This window comes from Liolophura sinensis, chromosome 1 (genome assembly GCF_032854445.1).
Source record: "Liolophura sinensis isolate JHLJ2023 chromosome 1, CUHK_Ljap_v2, whole genome shotgun sequence".
Lineage (NCBI taxonomy): Eukaryota > Metazoa > Mollusca > Polyplacophora > Chitonida > Chitonidae > Liolophura > Liolophura sinensis.
In genome coordinates this window covers 94,257,871-94,282,939 of record NC_088295.1, presented here as the reverse complement: position 1 = coordinate 94,282,939, position 25,069 = coordinate 94,257,871, and the positions used below count along the sequence as shown (strand labels likewise).

The window sequence follows — 25,069 nt, the reverse complement described above, 5'->3', positions numbered from 1 at the left end:
CTCTGACAAAGAAAAATGAATGACATATTTTTGGTGGGGGGAGGGGGAGGGGGGGATGATGGGTGGTGGTAGGGTGGACAAGACTTATAATGATGAGTACAGAGAACCAGAGACAAAAGTATGGCACAACATTCGCTCACAGTGATAAAAAGTCATCAAATATACAAAAACCACACAGGCATAACCTTCACCCAACGGTTTTACCCGTCCATTGTTTGTCTACATGTATATTATGCAAATTATTACAATAAACAAATAATTGAAACCATAAACAGAAAGTATTGCTTTCTCTTGATATGATGATTGGTTTTTACTGTTTCATGATCAATGTGACGAGTGTGAAGGGCAATGATGTGAAAGAGTAATGTAAATGTTAGGCTGCTGATCGCAGTGTTTACAAGTCAATGGCACATGTGATCCTTCACACTTCACATGACCCATGGTGAATTCCTCAGTCCTCACCTATTTGTCTGGGACGCTTTGGGTAATCACATTTGACTTAACGTTCAGGAAAATTAACATGCATATTAAAAAAAAAAAAAAAAAAACAATTAAGAAAAAAAGAACTCAAAATAAAATCTGCTCTGTTCCCGGTCTGTGAGCTACACGTACCCTATCATCAGATGCTGAAGCACTTAGATTGTATGTGGACAGCCACATTCTGGCTTGGAAGATACACTGAGCAGGCCTGTGTCTCTGGGTTAATTTCCTACAGATATCACATTTTCTGATATCTACCTGCAAGATTGTCAGTAACACCAATAGACTGGCAACTTACCAACAGAGTGTATTCCTTGAGACATACCATAAAAGTCAAGGCAATAAGGACAAAAATAAGGAAATATTTAGTCCACCAGCAGTTAACACTAGTGAGATGTGGTCCGTATCAGAAATGCTGTACAAAGTGGAATTCTTTGATGCTCGTTAGCTCAGACTGCAGTCGCGCTATGCCGTACTTTTTGAGGCTATAGTAGAGAGGGCAGCAGCACTGAGGACGATGGGTTGTGCATTGGTTGAGGTAGAGTTTGACTTGGTGCTAGCCACTGGCGTTAACACTAAGTTTGGATTTGCTGTGGTCATATTCAGAGGGGTCTGATTGACACTGGACAGCGTCATGCCAGGGGGTAAGGTCAGCTTCACCGGTGTGCCCCCACCAGAGTTAGCGAGACTCACTGTTACCGCAGAGTTTGTGTTTAAAATGCTGCCTGGCAGAGACTTGGCAGAGTGAGCAGATGACGGTGTGGAGATGCTCACAGAGTTTGACGCTGCGGTGCTGTGCGATGAGGGGGACACACTGACGGGAAGGGTCATCGCCGAGGGTACCCCCACAGCCATGGTTGGTGTAGTTACTGTGGAGACCACAGAGCCTGGACTGCCCACGATTTGGGTGACAGGGGAGGTGGGCACAAGCCCGCTAGTCACATGGTTAAGGCTCATGATCTGAAGCTGAGCATTGGTGAGTGAAGACGGAGGGTTGATGCGTTTCTCCTTCTGTCTCCGATTGCAAAACCACACACGCACCACTTCCTTCTCCATAGTCAAGCTGTCGGCCAGGATGCCGATCTCCTCAGACGTGGGTTTGGGGTTCTGCAAGAAGCTCTTCTCCATGGCAACACGTATGGAGGAGTCGATACTTGTGCGCTTCTTCCTCCTCCTGTTAATGGAGTCCGAACTGACCGGAGACCCTGCTAACACACTGGGGTTAGAGGTCATCGTGTTGGCATCCTCCAACCACTTGTACAACAACGGCTTCAGCTTACACATGTTCTTAAAGCTAAGGTTGAGAGCCTCAAACCGAGAGATGGTGGTCTGACTGAAATCATTGCCGTAGAGTTTGCCCATAGCCAGGCCAACGTCCCCCTGGGTAAAACCTGAGGCAGAGACAAGAAAACTCAAATGTAATCACTGTATCCACAAGTGTCAGTGTCATAAATAACGTGAAATAAAACAGTTAAACACCTACTCCGTATTCAGTTACCTGCAATCAGGCTAAGATGAATACACGTGTGCATACAAACTCGCAAAAGTCTCACACAGGATGCTCATCTCTAAAATAACACACAAACTATGAGCTGTCAACTGTTAATATACTCTTTCACAAATGGTGTATGCAACATCACACATATGAAAATGCACTAGTTCTGCCCTGCAGTATCTCCAGTGTTCCTCTTTTTTTCATCGTTTTAACAATGTATTTATTTAGAAGCATTATTTAACAACTGCTGTTTTTACCCAATTCAATCCTCCTCCTCTTGAATGTTTTCGCAAACTGCTCCAACTCTTCTAAATCAATGTTTTCTTCTGGCTGAAATGACAGAAGTCCATTGTACAAACGATGATCTGACCCAAATCTATTCACATGTATAAAGAGTCAGTGACTTGATCGCCTTTAAAGTCTAGTTATTAACTGAGAAATGCTATAAAGCAAAAGACAAGGAAACATTTATTCTAAAGAGACAGACTTGATAATGATGACTGATAAACATAAGGGTAACTCACAAGTGGCACTGGCTGTACAGTGGGCTGAGACTGGCTGGTGTTGGGTGAGGAAGGGGAGACAACCAAGGGTTGAGGTGTTACAGTGACAGTGGTGCCTGTCTGTGGAGAGGTCGCTGATGGTGTCACTCCCTGTACAATGCTCTGATGGGAGAGAAAACATTGGGGACAACTTAACATCAACACCTCTGTATAATGTTATATTAATGCCACAAAACTAGCTGAAAGTATATGGATAAAAAATTACCCCATAACATGAGCTTCAACACAGGTACAAATGTTAAAATAACTCAATGAACAGAGAGGTTAGATGAAACTGTGAACAAACAAATAATTTTGACAGTAATGATTAGAGTATTATGGCAGTAAATCCTACAGTAAAACACTGGTATGAACTCAAACAGTTCAGAAAATTAACCCCACAGCAAAAGAGAATCTCACTTATGAAGCTCTGTAAACAGCTCTGCCACCCATCACAATCATGTATGTTTTGGTTAAATACTTATATTTTATCAGGCATTACAATAGAAGGTGCAAATATCAGCAAGTTTCCCCTCAGTACTACAATGTACACAGGTTTCGTGCCCAATCTCCCTAGAGTCAGATCTAGAAGCTGCTTCCTATACTGATTCCTTGCTTTCTACATCTAAAATGACACCTACTTCCAGCCTGTCCATTAGCTCCTTTTTGAAATGGTGAGACCAATCATATCAAACCACAAACACATGGATTAAAGTTAAGAGGTACAGACTTCAGTGCCCACAATAAGAAAGCAGGAAATGGATTGGATGAACAGCAGTGGCCATTGTAATAGATGTTACTGCAGATGAAGTAGGTAACAGGAATAGGAATCTGCACCAAGTGAGACACAATATAGATGTTAGACGAGCCTGGTGATGTTGAGACAAGCCCTGTGCTGCGCTGACCTGGTTGGGAAAAAGCAGCTGGGGCTGGATACCGCTGGCCTGTGGGCTGGGATTGACGAATACAAACTGCTGAAGATTTGGGACGGGCGTGGCCTGCCCTGGGGTGGTGACCTGCTGGATCAACTGAGGGCTGGCTGACACCTTAGTTAGCCCTGGACTCAACACCTGGGCTTGCAGTACTGTCGGTGTCACTTTAGTGGCTGTCGTCGTGGGCCCCTGGAGCTGTTGCTGTGCCTGCACAACAACACATCATCCTCCATTATCACAGGGTCTCACACTTACATGTAATACATCTTACACCCTCACTACCACTGACACTGCTCTATGCAAACTACATCTTACAACCTCATTACACCACTTTACTAAAAATGATATATCTCAACACCTCATTGCCACAGTGCCCTATAAAGCCGACATCTTACCACCCCATTACAACTGTTTGCCCAGCAGACTGCGTCTTACCACCTCATTACCATTGTATGCCACGTAGACTACATCCTACCACCCCATTACCACTGTATGTGTCATGCACACTATCTTACCACCTCTTTATCCCTGTGACACACAGACTACATGTTAAAACTTTATTACCACTCACACATAGGCTACATGTTACCACCTCATCACCACTGTCACACATAGGCTACACGCTACCACCTCATCACCACTGTCACACATAGGCTACATGTTACCACCCCATCACCACGGTCACACATAGGCTACATGTTACTGCCTCATCACCACTGTCACACATAGGCTACATGTTACCGCCTCATTACCACCTTCATACACAGGCTACATGTTACCACCTCATCATCACTGTCACACATAGGCTACATGTTACCGCCTCATCACCACGGTCACACATACGTTACATGTTACCGCCTCATCACCGATGTCACACATAGGCTACATGTTACCGCCTCATCACCACTGTCACACATAGGCTACATGTTACCGCCTCATCACCATTGTCACACATAGGCTACATGTTACCGCCTCATCACCATTGTCACACATAGGCTACATGTTACCACCTCATCACCACACTCACACACAGGCTGCATGTTACCGCATCATCACCACTGTCACACATAGGCTACATGTTACCGCCTCATCACCACTGTCACACATAGGCTACACGCTACCACCTCATCACCACTGTCACACATAGGCTACATGTTACCACCCCATCACCACGGTCACACATAGGCTACATGTTACCGCCTCATCACCACTGTCACACATAGGCTACATGTTACCGCCCCATCACCACCCTCACACATAGCCTTCATGTTACCACCTCATCACCACACTCACACACAGGCTATATGTTACCGCCTCATCACCACCCTCACACATAGGCTACATGTTACCGCCTCATCATCACTGTCACACATAGGCTACATGTTACCGCCTCATCACCACCCTCACATAGGCTACATGTTACCGCCTCATCACCACCCTCACACATAGGCTACATGTTACCACCTCATCATCACTGTCACACACAGGCTACATGTTACCGCATCATCACCACTGTCACACATAGGCTCCACGTTACCGCCTCATCACCACTGTCACACATAGGCTACATGTTACCACCTCATCACCACTGTCACACACAGGCTACATGTTACCGCCTCATCACCACTGTCACACATAGGCTACACGTTACCGCCTCATCACCACTGTCACACATAGGCTACATGTTACCACCCCATCACCACGGTCACACATAGGCTACATGTTACCGCCTCATCACCACTGTCACACATAGGCTACATGTTACCACCTCATCACCGCTGTCACACATAGGCTACACGTTACCGCCTCATCACCACCGTCACACACAGGCTACATGTTGCCACTTCATCACCACCCTCACACACATAGGCTACATGTTACCGCCTCATCACCACCCTCACACATAGGCTACATGTTACCACCTCATCATCACTGTCACACATAGGTTACATGTTACCGCATCATCACCACTGTCACACATAGGCTACATGTTACCGCCCCATCACCACTGTCACACATAGGCTACATGTTACCACCTCATCACCGCTGTCACACACAGGCTACACGTTACCGCCTCATCACCACTGTCACACACAGGCTACATGTTGCCACTTCATCACCACCCTCACACACAGGCTACATGTTACCACTTCATCACCACTATCACACATAGGCTACATGTTACCGCCTCATCACCACTGTCACACATAGGTTACCACCTCATCACCACCCTCACACACAGGCTACATGTTACCGCCTCATCATCACCCTCACACATAGGCTACATGTTACCACATCATCACCACTGTCACACATAGGCTACATGTTACCGCCTCATCACCACTGTCACACATAGGCTACATGTTACCCGCCTCATCACCACTGTTACACATAGGCTACATGTTACCGCCCCATCACCACGGTCACACATAGGCTACATGTTACCGCCTCATCGCCGCTGTCACACAAAGGCTACATGTTACCACCTCATCACCACCCTCACACACAGGCTACATGTTACCACCTCATCATCATTGTCACACATAGGCTACATGTTACCGCCCCATCACCACCCTCACACACAGGCTACACGTTACTGCCTCATCACCAATGTCACACATAGGCTACATGTTACCGCCCCATCAGCACTGTCACACATAGGCTACATGTTACCACCTAATCACCACCCTCACACACAGGCTACATGTTACCGTCTTATCACCAATGTCACACATAGGCTACATGTTACCGCCTCATCGCCATTGTCACACATAGGCTACATGTTACCGCCTCATCACCACTGTCACACATAGGCTACATGTTACTGCCTCATCACCACTGTCACACATAGGCTACATGTTACCACCTCATCACCACTGTCACACACAGGCTACATGTTACCACCTCATCACCACTGTCACACATAGGCTACATGTTACTGCCTCATCACCACTGTCACACATAGGCTACATGTTACTGCCTCATCACCACTGTCACACATAGGCTACACGTTACTGCCTCATCACCACTGTCACACATAGGCTACATGTTACCGTCTCATCACCACTGTCACACATAGGCTACATGTTACCGCCTCATCACCACTGTCACACATAGGCTACATGTTACTGCCTCATCACCACTGTCACACATAGGCTACATGTTACGGCCTCATCACCATCCTCACATAGGCTACATGTTACCCTCCCAGTAGGCTTTGTGTCATGTAGACTATATCTTACCACCTGATTACTACTGTTAACCACTGTCTCATTTAGGACCTCATCATACCGGTGCCTTTATCTCTCCTTCCTACCATCTGTAAATTTAACTTGTCACATGGATAACTCCCAGTCCACCTCCAGGTCCTGAGATTTATATATTGTACAATGACCAACATATATCTTCTGGTGCATTCTGCTATGCAAATGCTCCCAAACTGAAGGACTAGAAGACATGCAGTCTACAGTTAAACTACCTGACAAAAGACAACTGCCTTGGGCAGTCCTGCCACACTGAAGGTTAGTGTTAATGTTGAATAAATTTATGGATGAGCTTCTAAGATATTTGGAATGTGAACATGGAAGCTCAACCAAAACTCAATAATCAATAGAGAATCAATTAATGATTAGGTGCAATCAGTGGTCTGTCAAGCCCATGTTAGCCATCATACTACACAGAAAAACAATGTGAAAGTGTTAGTTCTACATTCCAAAGTAAAGTTTTTATACACTGTTATTCCAATCACACATATGGCTACAAAGAACCACACCAACCTGGCTCATTCTGGACTTTAGATTAAAATACTGCTACTTCCTGTAGGCCTTTCAAAAATCCCTGATCTCAAAGAAAAACTCTGACACAAATGACTTACAGTGTGCTGCAGTGCTCTCAAAGAGATCAGAAATGATAATCAACTAAGTTCAAGGGCAGTGGCTCAATTAAGACTGTTAGGGTTAGCATGCAGTAAGCCATATATGACAATTTCTAAAACTGAATTCACCAAAAGTATGGGTTCTATATGAATTTGCCGGCCACAGTCATTTTGCTACCAGTAAGCAGAAACTGACCTGTACCACCTGCTGCTGTATTTGCTGCTGTTGTTGTTGTAACTGCTGCTGGTGCTGCTGAAGTTGTTGTTGTATTTGCTGGAGATCCACTGCTGAGAGCTGAAAGTTACCAGGTATCTGTGTGGCCATAGGAATCTGTGAGGAAGAGAATAAAAACAATCTCAATGATTCACATGATTAACTGTAGAGGTAAGCCATCAGGTACAAGTGTCATAAAGAACAGCCTAGTGGAGATACATGGAGATAACAAACTGACATTCATCATGAGAGGAGATACATGGAGATAACAACCTGACATTCATCATGAGTGGAGACACATGGAGATAACAACCTGACATTCATCATGAGTGGAGATACATGGAGATAACAACCTGACATGTATCATGAGTGGAGATACATGGAGATAACAACCTGACATTAACAATGATTGGAAATACATGGAGATAACAACCTGAGATTAATCATGAGTGGAGATACATGGAGATAACAACCTGACATTCATCATGAGTGGAGATACATGGAGATAACAAACTGACATTCATCATGAGTGGGGATACATGGAGATAACAAACTGACATTCATCATGAGTGGAGACACATGGAGATAACAACCTGACATTCATCATGAGTGGAGACACATGGAGATAACAACCTGACATTCACAATGATTGGAAATAGATGGAGATAACAACCTGACATTCATCATGAGTGGAGATACATGGAGATAACAACCTGACATTAATCATGAGTGGAGATACATGGAGATAACAACCTGACATTCATCATGAGTGGAGATACATGGAGATAACAACCTGACATTAATCATGAGTGGATATACAAGTACATGTACTGAGTGTTGCCAGTGCTAAACAAGAAAGGCACCAGGTCTAATGTTCACAAATGACTTACAGTGTGCTGCAGTTTTCTCTCGTCACACCATTCCAAACCATGCATGTATATGCCTCAGCCTAGGACTTGTGTTCCTTTTACTGACTGACTGAGTTGCATTTTGACACAATGGTACAATGGCAGACATCACAGCTTGTCAGCTGACAAAAAGTGAATGCAGGAGTTTGGTATGAGGAAAAACACTTTTGTGGTTCAAAGTTATTCTAATCCATCAGTCAGCAAATAAAGGAATGTATACAAATAATTTGGTCCTGGCAGGAAATTTGACACATAAACACATGGCAGATGTAGGTATAAATACTACCACCTGCTGGCCAAACTGGGACTGTATGATGAATCCTCCTTGTGAGTAAGGCATCTGCTGGGAGAGGGCCTGCGCGATTTGCTGGACAGTCACCTGGGTCTGCTGGGAGACATCTTGCGCCTGTATCTGGATGGGCTGCGCCTGTACCATCTGGGTGACGCCCCCGGGCAGCTGTGTGCGCGCCAGCTGCGTCTGCAGTGTTGTCTGAGCCAGTGTCATAATGGGTTGAAGGGTCGCCGCTGCTGACACAGTCCGGGCTGCAACTGTACCTGCGCTACTGCTCGTTGCCTTAAAGTAAAGGTAAAATACTACATGCAGTCTGGTAATATCACACAGGTAACGTCAATGTGGGCACCATCCATAACTAACAGAAGATGTGTGATGAAACATTTCACAAAGACACTTTCAACACAGATTCAACATCCTAATCTTAAATGAAACCTGGTGAATATACAAGCTTTGATGGGATAGAGTGACTGGCGAAGTTCAGAGATGAGCACATAGCAGAGGCAGTGATATCACATGAACAAGATCAGTTGATGAGCTTACCAGATTAAGAGGCTTCAGTTGGTCATCCTGTCCATTGGTGGAGTTCCCCTCCTCACCACGTTCCACAACATCCCCATTCATTCCGGGAGCTACAAAACACAAAAGCAGCACATCTGTGTATATTGTTGTACATGGATGACAAAACTTATTTGTACCTTATGAGGACATGACCTGCATCACTGATGTCCTCTCAAGAGAGCAGCAATTGTATGAGAGCAGTAATTGTATCTTCTATATGTGTGCGCATCAATATGCACAGCTCTAAAAAGCAGCCTAATTGTTAGATCAAGATTTGCTATTTTAAGTTGGGAGACTGCACAGTATCCTTTATGGCTCATCATTCAGCACAAGGAAGACATACTTTCACATGTTGGTGTACCATATGGCTCAGAGATCAGCACAAGGAAGACATACTTTCACATGCTGGTGCACCATATGGCTCAGAGATCAGCACAGGGAAGACATACCTTCACATGCCAGTGTACCATATGGCTCAGAGATCAGCACAGGGAAGACATACCTTCACATGCCAGTGTACCATATGGCTCAGAGATCAGCACAGGGAAGACATACCTTCATATGCCAGTGTACCATATGGCTCAGAGATCAGCACAGGGAAGACATACCGTCACATGCTGGTGTACCACATGGCTCAGAGATCAGCACAGGGAAGACATACCTTCACATGCCAGTGTACCATATGGCTCAGAGATCAGCACAGGGAAGACATACCTTCATATGCCAGTGTACCATATGGCTCAGAGATCAGCACAGGGAAAACATACCTTCACATGCCAGTGTACCATATGGCTCAGAGATCAGCACAGGGAAGACATACCTTCACATGCCAGTGTACCATATGGCTCAGAGATCAGCACAGGGAAAACATACCTTCACATGCTGGTGTACCATATGGCTCAGAGATCAGCACAGGGAAGACATACCGTCACATGCTGGTGTAACATATGGCTCAGAGATCAGCACAGGGAAGACATACCTTCACATGCCAGTGTACCATATGGCTCAGAGATGAACACAGTGAAGACGAAACTTCACATGCTGGTGCACCATATGGCTCAGAGATCAGCACAGAGAAGACATACCTTCACATGCTGGTGCACCATATGGCTCAGAGATCAGCACAGAGAAGACATACCGTCACATGCCAGTATACCATATGGCTCAGAGATCAGCACAGGGAAGACATACCTTCACATGCCAGTGTACCATATGGCTCAGAGATCAGCACAGGGAAGACATACCGTCACATGCTGGTGTGCCATATGGCTTACAGATCAGCACAGGGAAGACGTACCTTCACATGGCAGTGTACCATATGGCTCAGAGATGAACACAGTGAAGACGAAACTTCACATGCTGGTGTGCCATATGGGTTACAGATCAGCACAGGGAAGACATACCTTCACATGCTGGTGTACCACATGGCTCAGAGATCAGCACAGGGAAGACATACCTTCACATGCTGGTGTACCATATGGCTCAGAGATCAGCACAGGGAAGACATACCGTCACATGCTGGTGTACCATATGGCTCAGAGATCAGCACAGGGAAGACATACCTTCACATGCTGGTGTACCATATGGCTCAGAGATCAGCACAGGGAAGACATACCGTCACATGCCAGTGTACCATATGGCTCAGAGATCAGCACAGGGAAGACATACCTTCACATGCCAGTGTACCATATGGCTCAGAGATCAGCACAGGGAAGACATACCGTCACATGCTGGTGCACCATATGGCTCAGAGATCAGCACAGGGAAGACATACCGTCACATGCCAGTGTACCATATGGCTCAGAGATCAGCACAGGGAAGACATACCTTCACATGCCAGTGTACCATATGGCTCACAGATCAGCACAGGGAAGACATACCTTCACATGCCAGTGTACCATATGGCTCAGAGATGAACACAAGGAAGACAAAACTTCACATGCTGGTGTACCATATGGCTCAGAGATCAGCACAGGGAAGACATACCTTCACATGCCAGTGTGCCATATGGCTCAGAGATGAACACAAGGAAGACAAAACTTCACATGCTGGTGTACCATATGGCTCACAGATCAGCACAGGGAAGACATACCGTCACATGCCAGTGTACCATATGGCTCAGAGATGAACACAAGGAAGACGAAACTTCACATTCTGGTGCTCCCTATGGCTGAGAGATCAGCACAGGGAAGATTAAGCTTCACATGCTGGTGTACCATATGGTTCAGATAAGATTTAGCTTCAGAAAATTGAATATCTTCCAATATTGTGACATTTCAACCCATATTTACAGAACAACAGCCAAATCTGATCCAAATATTATGTAATTCCTACCAAATTAACATTAACTGAACGGCTGACTTAACACATGTATATTACGTGATACTACACATGACATTATGTGACACATAATATGGCAAACAATATTAATGTATCAGGTGTTCTAACATATTACATTCACATAATCTTTGATAATGTGCAAATTTATCAGTTCATCACAAATCACTTTTACTCAAATAAAATGTGCATAAAAACAACTTGTTCATGTACATTTAAAGTGAGGTATACCAAATGCCTACCATTCAACTGTCTGTGTTATTGCATGTACATGTAAAGTGAGGGATACCAACTGACTACTATTCAACTGTGTCATTGCATGTACATATGAAGTGAGGTATACCATACGCCTACCATACAACTGTCTGTGTTATTGCATGTACATATGAAGTGAAGTATACCAAATGCCTACCATTCAACTGTCTGTCTTATTGCATGTACATATGAAGTGAGGTATACCAAATGCCAACCATTCAACTGTCTGTGTTATTGCATGTACATATGAAGTGAGCTATACTATACGCCTACTGTTCAACTGTGTTATTGCATGTACATATGAAGTGAGGTATATCAAATGCCTACTATTCAACTGTCTGTGTTATTGCAAGTACATGTAAGTGAGGTATACCATACCCCTTCTATTCAACTGTCTGTGTTATTGCATGTACATATGAAGTGAGGTATACCAAACGCCTAACATTCAACTGTCTGTGTTATTGCATGTACATATGAAGTGAGGTATACCAAATGCCTACTATTCAACTGTCTGTGTTATTGCATGTACATATGAAGTGAGGTATACCAAACGCCTACTATTCAACTGTGTTATTGCATGTACATGTAAAGTGAGGTATACCATATGCCTACTATTCAACTGTCTGTGTTATTGCATGTACATATGAAGTGAGGTATACCAAACGCCTGCCATTCAACTGTCTGTGTTATTGTATGCACATGTAAAGTGAGGTATACCAAACGCCTACCATTCAACCGCCTGTGTTATTGCATGTACATATAAAGTGAGGTATACCAAAGGCCTACTATTCAACTGTCTGTGTTATTGCAAGTACATGTAAAGTGAGGTATACCAAAAGTCTACTCCTTAACTGTCTGTGTTATTGCATGTACATGTAAAGTGAGGTATACAAAAAGACAACTATTCAACTGTCTGTGTTATTGCATGTACATGTAAAGTGAGGTATACCATATGCCTACTATTCAGCTGTCTGTCTTATTGCATGTATATATATAAGGTGAGGTATACCAAACGCCTACTATTCAACTGTCTGTGTTATTGCATGTAGAGGTATACCATACGCATACTATTCAACTGTCTGTGTTATTGCATGTACATGTAAAGTGAGGTATACCAAATGCCTACTATTCAACTGTCTGTCTTATTGCATGTACATGTAAAGTGAGGTATACCAAACGCCTACCATTCAACTGTCTGTGTTATTGCATGTACATGTAAAGTTTGGTATACCAAAGGCCTACTATTCAACTGTCTGTGTTATTGCATGTATATGTAAAGTGAGGTATACCAAAGGCCTACTATTCATTCAACTGTCTGTGTTATTGCAAGTACATGTAAAGTGAGGTATACCATACCCCTACTATTCAACTGTCTGTGTTATTGCAAGTACATGTAAAGTGAGGTATACCATACGCCTACCATTCAACTGTCTGTGTTATTGCATGTACATATGAAGTGATTTATACCAAATGCCTACTATTCAACTGTCTGTGTTATTGCATGTACATGTAAAGTGAGGTATACCAAACCCCTACTATTCAACTGTCTGTGTTATTGCAAGTACATGTAAAGTGAGGTATACCATACGTCTACTATTCAGCTGTCTGTGTTATTGCATGTACATTTCAAGTGAGGTATACCAAACGCCTACTATTCAACTGTCTGTGTTATTGCATGTACATGTAAAGTGAGGTATACCAAAGGCCTACTATTCAACTGTCTGTGTTATTGCAAGTACATGTAAAGTGAGGTATACCATACCCCTACTTTTCAACTGTCTGTGTTATTGCATGTACATGTACAACAGTGTACTAACTACATGTACATGTACAAAATAGACTGTGCTTCACATTAGTGTACATGTACCCATATTATGACTGCAATATGATCATTACAAATGTCATCTAACCAACTGCATGAATAATGCCTGAATTTTATCCCCATACCCATGCTGTCCACCATACTCCTGGTACATGGCCTGACATTACATGGAATGTTTACCCCATAATACATGTGTATAGAATGAGTGAATTATTGCCATATTGTACATCTACACTGTCAAGGCAGTTTTCTGACCGCCTTTCCAGTTCCACAGCACCAAAAAAGGGCTTTAGCCCGTCCACATCAATTTAAGCTGATCTTGCTAAACTTAGGACTGACAAAGAATAAGTGTCTGATCCACAAACTGATGAAAAATTTACATTAATATGAAAGTGTGTGTAATGAGATTATACTTTGCATCTTTCTACTGTCAGTGGTACTGTTATACATGGCCAAACAAATACTTCATCTGGACCTGCTTTCACAAGGCACCCACTGTCATCAGCCACATTACAAATGCAGGTCTGCTTCAAAGTACAGACTTTCTTCATACACAATACCTTTTTGCACACAAAATACAGACTTTCATCACACACAAGATATGGACTTATTTTACACAAAATATATAGGATTTCACATACACAAAATACAGAATGGCTTCACATACAAAACAGACTTTCACACACATTATAAACTTTGTTCACACACAATACAGATTTTCTTCAAATGCAAGTACACAGTTTCTTTACACACACAAAATGTGGATTTTCTTTTCACACAACAATTATGGACGTCCTCTACACACAAAATATACACTGTGAAGTCTTTGAGGAAGGACACTCGCTTTCTGACTTTTCTACAGCATAGTTAGCAACTGCCTTGTGTATGATAGTTTAGAGTACATGTGTACTCACTATTTTTTGCGTTAAGAACAATTTAAAGAAATCCACGTATCACCCCACTGATTGTCTCTTTCATCCCTTTACCTTTCCTCTTTGGCCTGGTTTCCTTGCGCTTATTCCTATGGTGATAAGGACTTCCCATCCTGGCCAATTGTCTGTGATTGTACCAGTACATGCTCGTAGCAGGCGAGCTCCGTTAACACATGTGTAGTAAACCACTTACTCATTGAAATCACAAACTAAAACTTTCTTCATCTTCAAATTCTCATCCACAAAACACTGATGTACCTCTTCCAACATGCAAACTTGCCAAATCACACGAAGAAAGAGCCACATTTTCTTGACAAGTGTTTCTGACAGTTTCTATGCTGAATTAGAAATCAGACAGAAGATATCCAAAAAATCATTTCAAAATCTTCCACGGTTGGTAAATTTTTCTCTGGGACAAATGTATCTCAAAAGTGCCCACATGTAGGCTGGCAAAGCTGCGGGCCTGATTTCATAACTGGACACAACATTATCCCAGCTCTGTCAAAGTAATTGGCCATCACTAGCAGGCTGTGGGAATGCATATTTATGACATTCAAATGTGGTCCACCTAACCAAGGGGCTCCTACGGGGTGCACCAGTTCGCCTGGTCAGATGTCTACAAGCAACGAAAAGATGACACAAACACCAGCGTCTTTGGGTTTACTGTTCCCCGATTCCCTACTGCGAGGCTCAAAGACAGCCACAATAAATCCTTTTCACTCAAATGAGGAAGGGCAGAGAGAGACATTTCAGAGGTTATTTGGAGGGTCTGGCCAGTTCAGGACAACCTACTCTGTATTCTGGTGACCGTTCAACCCTCCCTAAGTTAATCAATTAATGCAAATCTCCAGACAAGCACGACAGGCAAGTTGTAGATCTCCAAATAAAATGATTTTCTGCTCAAAAATTACCTAAGCCTTAGTAAATGAGAAGGGAAGAATTTAAAATCATTTTTTTTTTCTTACTACTGTCAACTGTGGCCAAAGAGCGACAAAAAGCATGAGAGCCAGTGTATTTACACATAATTGATTGCAAGTATTCATTTCGTTGGAGTTGTGATAAGGCTAATGAATAATAAGGCTGTGGCTGAGTACTAGTGATTATTGGGATCAGATTAGTTTATCACACCTTTGGGAATTAATGAGATAATCTCTGCCAGGCTAAGACAAAATGCCAATAGGAAGGATTGAACCCTTAACACAAAAAACTTGGCTTCAGAGAACTTAAAGCACTACAAACATATTTCTATCTGCATGTACAAGCAAAAAACTGCATAACTTTTAAGATCTGTATGTACATGAATACACGGTCGACTAGAGATAAAGCACAGGAATCCAAGTGGATTATTTCATCACTTCTTTCGAAACCAGGTTGGCTAATTCTCAAAAATATACTTGTCAAACAAAGTCAAACACTGGAAAGTATCAATCTGATTTTCTGCAATAAATTTAGCAATCTACATATTTGAGTCAGATCAAAGATAAAATGCAAAATCTTTCACCTTTCCAAGCTTTCCACACAGTGTAAGGCTGCAGCAACAGGACTTAGGTTGTGTTACACAAATCTTGTTATTGTACTCAGTATTTGTGTAATACAATGTAACACTTGACATAAAACCTGTACATCCAATATCTTTTTCTTTCCAGAATGTTGCCATGATGTACATGTAATAGTCCCCTCCATTCACATTGCATAACATACAACCTGTAACCCATGCCTGGGTATGGGCACTCATTAAAAAAGATAACAGCATAAAAAAAGCAATTGTCCGTTCATTATGGGTAGAAAATGAATTAGGGTAAGTAAAAAAAGACTTCATCAAAAGCTAATACAAACGCATGGAATGGAGGATGCAGTCTGTGTTATCACTCACAGAAAAGCATTTGATGTGGTAAGGGACAGATATCCAAGTTACAATGCAACATTGCAGAAGGTGGGCGGTTAGTTTTTAGGGGATTCTGGTAGCAAGTCTACTCATCACTATTCAACACAGCTGGAAGGGGAATTTCGTTTAAATTGATCCCTGTTTACATATGCAGGCAGACCCCTCCAACCTTGAATTTGCCTGCCCGTGCTCATGCATAAGAATTGACTGATCTGTGCCTCAACAGAAACGCCATGTCGCCTCATAAATAGGCTAACCTGGCAGCAGAGATGCTAATCAGCCTTCATAAATATGTATGGCACCAGCAGATTGAAATCCTGACCCAGTACACACTGAAAATGTTCTTATTGAATCATTTTCATAAAGTAATCAATGCAGATCTGGCCGAGTGAACAAGGAAAATGAAAGGTTTCAAACCAGCCCAGAAAAGCTTACCAATGTGCAAGTGTAACAATCTAAGCTGTCCAAACTCTGGCAGCTAACTACAACAGCCAAAACCAGTCTGCTGGAATGTCTTTGTTCTGAGAACAAACACCGCCAGATAAAAACCAAACAGCATGACCAACAGGGTATCAGATTACCCCAGCAGAACTCCACCACACAACATACTAATTCAACATAAACTGACAACACATGATCTACCTCTTTATACAATTGCTGTGGTACAATAAACACACAACGATACTGTTGTGTTGTGTAAATAGTGAAGTGCAGCCATATCTCTAAACCAGACATTGTCAGGGCAGATAGGCCAGAGCTAAAGCTTTAAATACTGGAACCAAACAAAACTCTGTAAAACAACTTCAAGCACACAAGTCACCTCATCAAAGCAAGAACCCGTTACTAGTTTTTCATACTGACAGGTGGATTTTAAGTATTTGAATTGATTTCTACATTAGAAACACATAAATTCAATACTACTGTATTACTGTCATTGCTTTTTTATTTTCTTCTGTGGAGTACATACAGTCACACAGGAGAGGCCACTGCAGCCACCATATATGGCATTTACGCGCAGTAAGAAGTACAACATGCAGAAACACCTGCAGCATCTTTTACTGATGCAGCATCTTTTACTGAGGCAGCATTGTAATAATGGTATACATGTACATGTATTAGGAGCCCAGGAACACTGGACATGTTCAAACTTGGCCTAGCCTTCACACCTTCTGTTCAGGAGGCAGCATATAAACTTGGTTATAATCAGTAAGTGAAACAGTCACATAAGTCAGGCTTGTCGTCCTGACCAGTGTCTACACTGATGCAGCAATAATTCGATGACAACTTCATCCATTAAATCACAGCCTTTTTCTGAAAGATGCACTGATGTCTGGAATGAATGAAAAACCAAGGACGCTCCATGATACCACATGTACATGTAGTGGGACGTCAGATGTTGCTCACATTGAACATCAAGTTCTTGCCCAGTTATCTGAAATATTTCATACGCAGTGTTATCTTCCTGGTGGTACATGTACAACAAACTCATGGTAAAAATTATTGTGTTCACTTACATTTTTTCCACGACAAAATCATGTTCTTCACATCATGTAAAAAAAACTGTCTAAAACATTAAATTCTTCACCTCATCTACAACCAGTGGCAGAAATTTTAACTACCTTGGCTAAACCCTTTGTAAAAAGTATTTTGAACATCATCTCGAAAACCCATGGAGAGCAAAACAGATTAGGTTGTTAGCCTTGTCATGTTTATGTACATGTAAAACCCCAAAAATAAAGCTGCTCACTTTCTCTTAGGCCAATGCAAAATTTTTTGTCCCTACATCATGCGGGATTCTCTATTGCCATTTCCTGGACAGACCAGTTAAAATGTTGACATACACTTACAGAGCTGCAGACCACGCCCACAAGGAGTATATATAATATATACCCTGCACAGCTGAATTACTGTGCTGAATGACATCATCTTTCATGATATATTTGGATTTAAACCCAGGGTTTAAATTCCCATATACCCTTCTCAACGTGTGAACAACTTATATTGTTGATGTTGTTACAAATGGATGCCTAAATGGTGTTATTCACACTGCCTATATCACAAGGTGAAAATATGTTGCTCTCCTCACCAAAGTCAATGGCACATAATTTGCCAACTGGCTAAAGATTACTTAACAGATTTGCAAACAAGAAAAATTAGCATTGATAACATCCAGAGATAATGGTGTTCATTTTTACATCTCAGTATTTTGCAAATCATATATTTGCTTATGTAGCCATTCATTCTGTAACGTTGGTTAGCCTTTAATTTGATGCCATTACAATGAGACGTCAATAAAATAGTGTCTCTGTCCTGTTACTATGGGTTTGTGACACAAAATATGGAAGGAATTGTTACTGATATGTACACATGTATACATAGCCTGAAAGCTAGAAGACTACTGGTTTCAAAACTACCTTCCCCAAGGGTGGCTTTAAGTGATAATACTGCAGTGTATCTTCAGAAACCACGGGCCATTAGAACCTGATCCCCCACCCATATTAGTGTGAATATGTACATGGTAACCGCTCAGCTGTCACTCTTCTGTCAGTAATAACATTACTATGCACTAATGTATTCTATATAAATGGGAAGGTGTACAGTACATCCATGTAACATAATCTGCATGTCAACCTATGTAGGACATGCTTTCACAAAAAAGGTGGTCTGGTCTACATGTGTGTCAGATAAGAAATTATCAACAAAGTACACTGTATATACATGTAGCTGGACAGAAAACCTGTTAGGCGCCATACAAATACATGCATACACGAGTGAAAATCAGCGAATGTTTATTTGTTCAAACCCCTAAAATTTCATGCACTCATATATATGCATGTATTCGCAAATCTCATAATTCAGTAAAACGCCTCAAATCCTTCTCTAATTTTTTGGAGTCATCATTTCGAGTGTGGCACTGCCCCACCACAACCACACTTTTACATATAGGCATGTTTAAATGATGCATCATTAAGTCTCAAAAAGAAAATTTAATACAATACTAACAAGAAAAGGAGAATTTAGAGGAAACATTTTGTGACAGACTTTTTGTACATACTGTAATATAGCAGAATCCCATCCAGTCATAGAGCTCATTTGCTGAGAATTTTCAGACAATGTTGTAATGCTTTAAGCGGTTATATATGTGTGTCAAATTAAAATTGGAAAATTACTGTGTGCTAGGCAGCGCTTTCAACCCTGTCATCCCTGTGTTAAAACTGACAGTGGACCAGCTTGAAGATAAGCAGTTTGATGCACAAAGACACTAACTCACAGCTTTATTAACTATGAGGACAAAAGGTACAAATGGGAGATGTTTCAGTTTGGTAGTAGTGTAAAGATAAATCCCTAGAAAGACTTACATCACCAGCTAAAAATTTATGAAATAAAATGCAAGGAGTCCCAAGTCACTCACCTTCTGATAGAAAATTGCTTTTTCTCTGGGATCTCTTAATATACGATGTAAAAAGGAAATATACATGTACACGCCAGTTCAAACCAAGGCTTGTGTTTTTTGATTTAAATTTTTTGCAAAACTTTTCTCCTCGTCTTTCCCAAAACATTGAACACTTACCTCCTTTTCTCGTCTTATATAGCATGCAATTCAACAGACATGCGCATGGATTTCCTGACTATGCAGTTGGGTTGGTTTTTATGCGTGATTTTTTGATTCAAAAACAAAAGTGAAGCTAATGCATTATTATCTGTGACACTTGCAAATGCACCCTGCTAAACAGATCACTAACACATGTATGCTTCTAACTGATGTCTTTGACAACTCTAATCTCACACAAAGCGGTTACCAATTTTGTTCTTTTATACGCCTTCAAACACATGCAAATGTACACGAAGCTTTAGTAAAGAAAAGAAAAAATTTATTAAAGAGACAAAATTCTGCTGCTATTTCAAATGTCATTTACAAAAAGTTTGAGTGGACATTCGAATGTTCAGTTTTATCCAGGGTTTCCCATTGATCATCCACTCACTCAAGTTGCTATACATGCACATGTATTTATAAACATGGCTGAAGATTCACTTTTTTGACAGGGTTACCTCCCCTTCGGCTTGTAGGGTTAAACAACAGGAGGTGCTGAGTGAACTTGAAATGTGAGACACGGCACTGTGTTACAATTTTACAGCCTACTATGTAACTTTAATTCTGCCATACACATCATTAGGAATTACGAGTACTTTATCATATATTTGATTATTAAAAGAAAGAAAGATCGCATATGGTTTACTAGACTTAAAATTCACTTTCAATCTGTCACATTGTTCACACTAGCCAACTAGGTATTATGAGAATCCCTGTGCTGCCTCACTTACAAGTTATCTTGTCGGGCGGACAGTTTAGACTAGTGACGGATTTCACCTTCTAATCATTCTCCTAACTGACATTTTTTGGAAAATATAGGCCTATGGATTTACTGAGGTTTGGAGTCAAATGCAACTCATTTTTAAATGGATTTAGCTGAACCATCTCAAAAATTTAGAATTTCTTTTAGCAATATGTACAACAATGACAATCATCTCCTAGTGATATTTTCAATCACATGGCCATACTGGAGACCTCTGACAACATACAGTGGCACACACTAAGTCCAGTCCACATCACCATCAATAAGATCTCGGACAGCATACAGTGGCACGGACTAAGTCCAGTCAATATGACCATCAATATGATCTCTGACAACATACAGTGGCATTAACTAAGTCTAGTCCACATGACCATAAACAAGATCTCTGACAAGATACAGTGGCACAGACTAAGTCCAGTCAATATGACCATAAACAAGATCCCTGACAACATACAGTGGCATTAACTAAATCTAGTCCACATGACCATAAACAAGATCTCTGACAAGATACAGTGGCACGGACTAAGTCCAGTCAATATGACCATCAATATGATCTCTGACAACATACAGTGGCATTAACTAAGTCTAGTCCACATGACCATAAACAAGATCTCTGACAAGATACAGTGGCACAGACTAAGTCCAGTCAATATGACCATAAACAAGATCCCTGACAACATACAGTGGCATTAACTAAATCTAGTCCACATGACCATAAACAAGATCTCTGACAAGATACAGTGGCACGGACTAAGTCCAGTCAATATGACCATAAACAATATCCCTGACAACATACAGTGGAATTAACTAAGTCTAGTCCCCATGACCATAAACAAGATCTCTGACAACATACAGTGGCATGGGCTAAGTCCAGCCAATATGACCATCAATAAGATCTCTGACAACATACAGTGACACAGACTAAGTCTAGTTCACATGACCATAAACAAGATCTCTGACAACATACAGTGGCATGGACTAAGTCCAGTCAACATGACCATCAATAAGACCTTTGACACCATACAGTGGCACACATTAAGTAGAGTCCACATCACCATAACCAAGATCTGTGACAACATACAGTGCATCAACTAAGTCTAGTTCACATGACCATAAACAAGATCTCTGACAACATACAGTGGCATGAACTAAGCCCAGTCCACATAACTATGCTGGAGACCCCTGACAACATACAGTAGTACAGGCTAAGTCCATTCCACATGACAATACTGGAGACCTCTGAAAACATACAGTAGTACAGGCTAAGTCCAGTCAACATGACCATCAGTAACACCTCTGACGACATACAGTTTCACAGACTAAGGCCAGTCCACATGACCACACTGGAGACCTCTAAAAACACACAGTAGTACAGGCTAAGTCCAGTCCACATGACAATACTGGAGATCTCCGACAACATAAAGTAGCACAGGCTAAGTCCAGTCCACATGACAATACTGGAGACCTCTGACAACATACAGTGGCACAGAGAAGGCCAGTCCACATGACAATACTGGAGATCTATGAAAACATACAGTACAGGCTAAGTCCATTCCACATGACTATACTGGAGACCTCTGACAATATACAGTGGCAACAGCTAAGTCCAGTCAACATGACCATCAGTAACACCTCTGACGACATACAGTGGTACAGACTAAGGCCAGTCCACATGACTATACTGGAGACCTCTGACGACATACAATAGCACAGCCTAAGTCCAGTCCACGTGACCATACTGGAGACTTCTGACAACATACAGTGGCACGGACTAAGTCCAGTCCACATGACAATACTGGGGACCTCTGACAACATACAGTAGCACAGACTAAGTTCAGTCCACATGACTATAAACAAGACCTCTGATAACATACAGTGGCACAGACTAAGTTCAGTCCACATGACTATAAACAAGACCTCTGATAACATACAGTGGCACGGACTAAGTCTACTCCACATGACAATAATGGAGACTTCTGACAACATACAGTGGCACGGACTAAGTCCAGTCCACATGACAATACTGGGGACCTCTGACAACATACAGTATACTATGTTCAGTCCACATGAAGTAAGTAATGCACATTTTCCTTCCCTGACTATACGATTATGTCCCTGACCAAAACTCACATCACCTTAAATCAAAATGATGGATTGTCGTTGCTTTCGCACTGATATGTCTGTACAGGAAAACAAAGTTTGTCAGGACAGTCAATCGCAGATTTATCCCCATTTCTTGCAGTTATATCACTTGCACAGAATAAATGTGGATCAATCAAGTCTGAACACTTGCATCTGTGCTTTTTATTTATTTATTTGATTGGTATTTTATGCTGTACTCAAGAATATTTCACTAAAATTTGCCATCTACGGGTTGCTGCAAGACCTTCCCACATACAGCCGGAGAGGAATGCATCTGTTCTAAATTGTAAACCTGTCCAAGGACCTCGGTATTGAATGAGTACCAGTACCAAGGTAGATGAATACAATTTTTTGGCAAATAAAACCCAAAAGCCTTTTTCAGACTATGAAACCAAGAATTTATTTCACTGGGTCTAAGTATGCTTTCTTTGGGAAGGGAGTTGAGAGGGAGGGAGGGGAGGTGGAAGGGGAGTGTGTGTGTTGGGGTGGGGGGGAGGCCTACATTTGTTTCCTGTAATGTTATTATTATGCCTAACCACAATTACTTCTGAATTAACAATGAATCTACCAACTTAGTTACTTGACCCATGGAATGCAGTTGGTTAGACTTAGTGAAGAAGCAAGCAATTTATCTTGTGAATTGGAATTTATGCATTTTGCTGAAACAGACTTGAACCCAACATAGAGCAAAGCAAACCATATCAAATAACAAATACAGACATATATGTACACTTTTAGCATGACTTAAGCAGCCTAATAATCCCATCAGTGAAAGATACAGCAACATGACAACTAACTGCATGGTACAGGTATAATATAAAATGTATCATGCATCCGGTAAACCATAAATATCTACAACCATATACGTCCTGTACTGTCATTATTTCCAAAAGGAACTTGACACTTCCTTTTCCATTTATTGCCAAATGACTCTGTGTTTTCCCTTATTCTTAATTATATTTCAACTGACTTGGTGTACTTCTTATTCAGTAGACTTTCTGTGCATGTATATGTTAAATGGCACTTGTAGAATTAACACTGATAAGTGAGTGTTATAAAATAAAATCATGAAGAAACATTTTGTTTAGCAGTTTTTCAGCCCCAAATTCACTAATTTCCCATTAAAATATAAAATGTGAAGACAACACTATGTTCAATCAACACTAAGGCTTGGTATGTTTGTTGGTCAGAAGGTTGTAAATATATCTACACGCCAACACACTACATGTATTAATATGCATCAGTTTTCACTCAGCCACTGCATAAACATGATCTTGCTGAGGTTTAGTTCAAATCAAAAGAAATATTCGCTTCCCTTGCTATCGAAGATATTGTGGTATATAATTACATTTATGTTGATAACGTATTAAGTGCTGTCAGAAAGATAATCATGTGGGAATGTGGCTTGTAGTTGACAACGGACTGTAATGGGTGCGCTGGCCTTGCTGTATGTAAGTATCATGTTTAGCGCGTTTTTCAGTTTCTCGATGTGGAATTTGACTAGTGCCGTCTTCAGTGCACCACACAGTCACATCCGATGGGTATGGGGGACATTTCGACAGAAACCCTAATTGACAAGTTTCTTTCTTTCACTAAAGTCATTAGTGCTCTCCGATAAACAACAATACACACATATATTATGCTAAAAGTAAAATATGAATATGTAAAAATCTCTATTATTACCTTGCTTTTCATTCGGAGACCGCGATGAAGTCTCCGCCATTTTGAATAATAAAATCTCTCAATTATTCTCCGGCAAACCACGGAAACTAATCAAGCCGAGTATATGCAAACAAAGAACCGATATTCCGCTTTCTTCTTCTCCAAACTAATGGACGTGAGCCATCAAAGCAAGCAGATTTGACCGCCGCCCTTTCAAATACGTCCTGGAATTCCACAATAAGCACATGCTTCGCAGTTTGCACTGGGTTTTGACAACGAAAAGAGATGGTGTAGGAAATATAAAAATTTTATTGGAAAAAACTTATTAAGTGTGAGATACTCCAAATTTTAAAAAACAATGACAATAAAAAATTTCCTGGT

General features: G+C 41.5%; 1 protein-coding gene across 2 annotated transcripts; it reads right to left on the bottom strand.

Annotated features, from left to right (window-relative positions):
• Positions 1-595: 595 nt before the first annotated feature.
• LOC135481840 (POU domain, class 2, transcription factor 3-like) lies at positions 596-24,911 on the bottom strand. 2 transcript variants are annotated; one of them, XM_064761566.1, is made up of 8 exons: positions 24,710-24,911; positions 9,281-9,369; positions 8,732-9,019; positions 7,520-7,654; positions 3,423-3,656; positions 2,500-2,640; positions 2,233-2,305; positions 596-1,871 (listed from the first exon to the last, which is right to left on the bottom strand). In XM_064761566.1, the coding sequence occupies exons 1-8, from the start codon at positions 24,747-24,749 to the stop codon at positions 946-948; spliced, it is 1,926 nt and encodes a 641-aa protein (XP_064617636.1). In that variant the 5' UTR covers positions 24,750-24,911; the 3' UTR covers positions 596-945. The 2 variants fall into 2 exon arrangements, with proteins under 2 accessions (XP_064617636.1, XP_064617637.1); XM_064761567.1 differs by lacking the exon at positions 3,423-3,656.
• Positions 24,912-25,069: the final 158 nt, after the last annotated feature.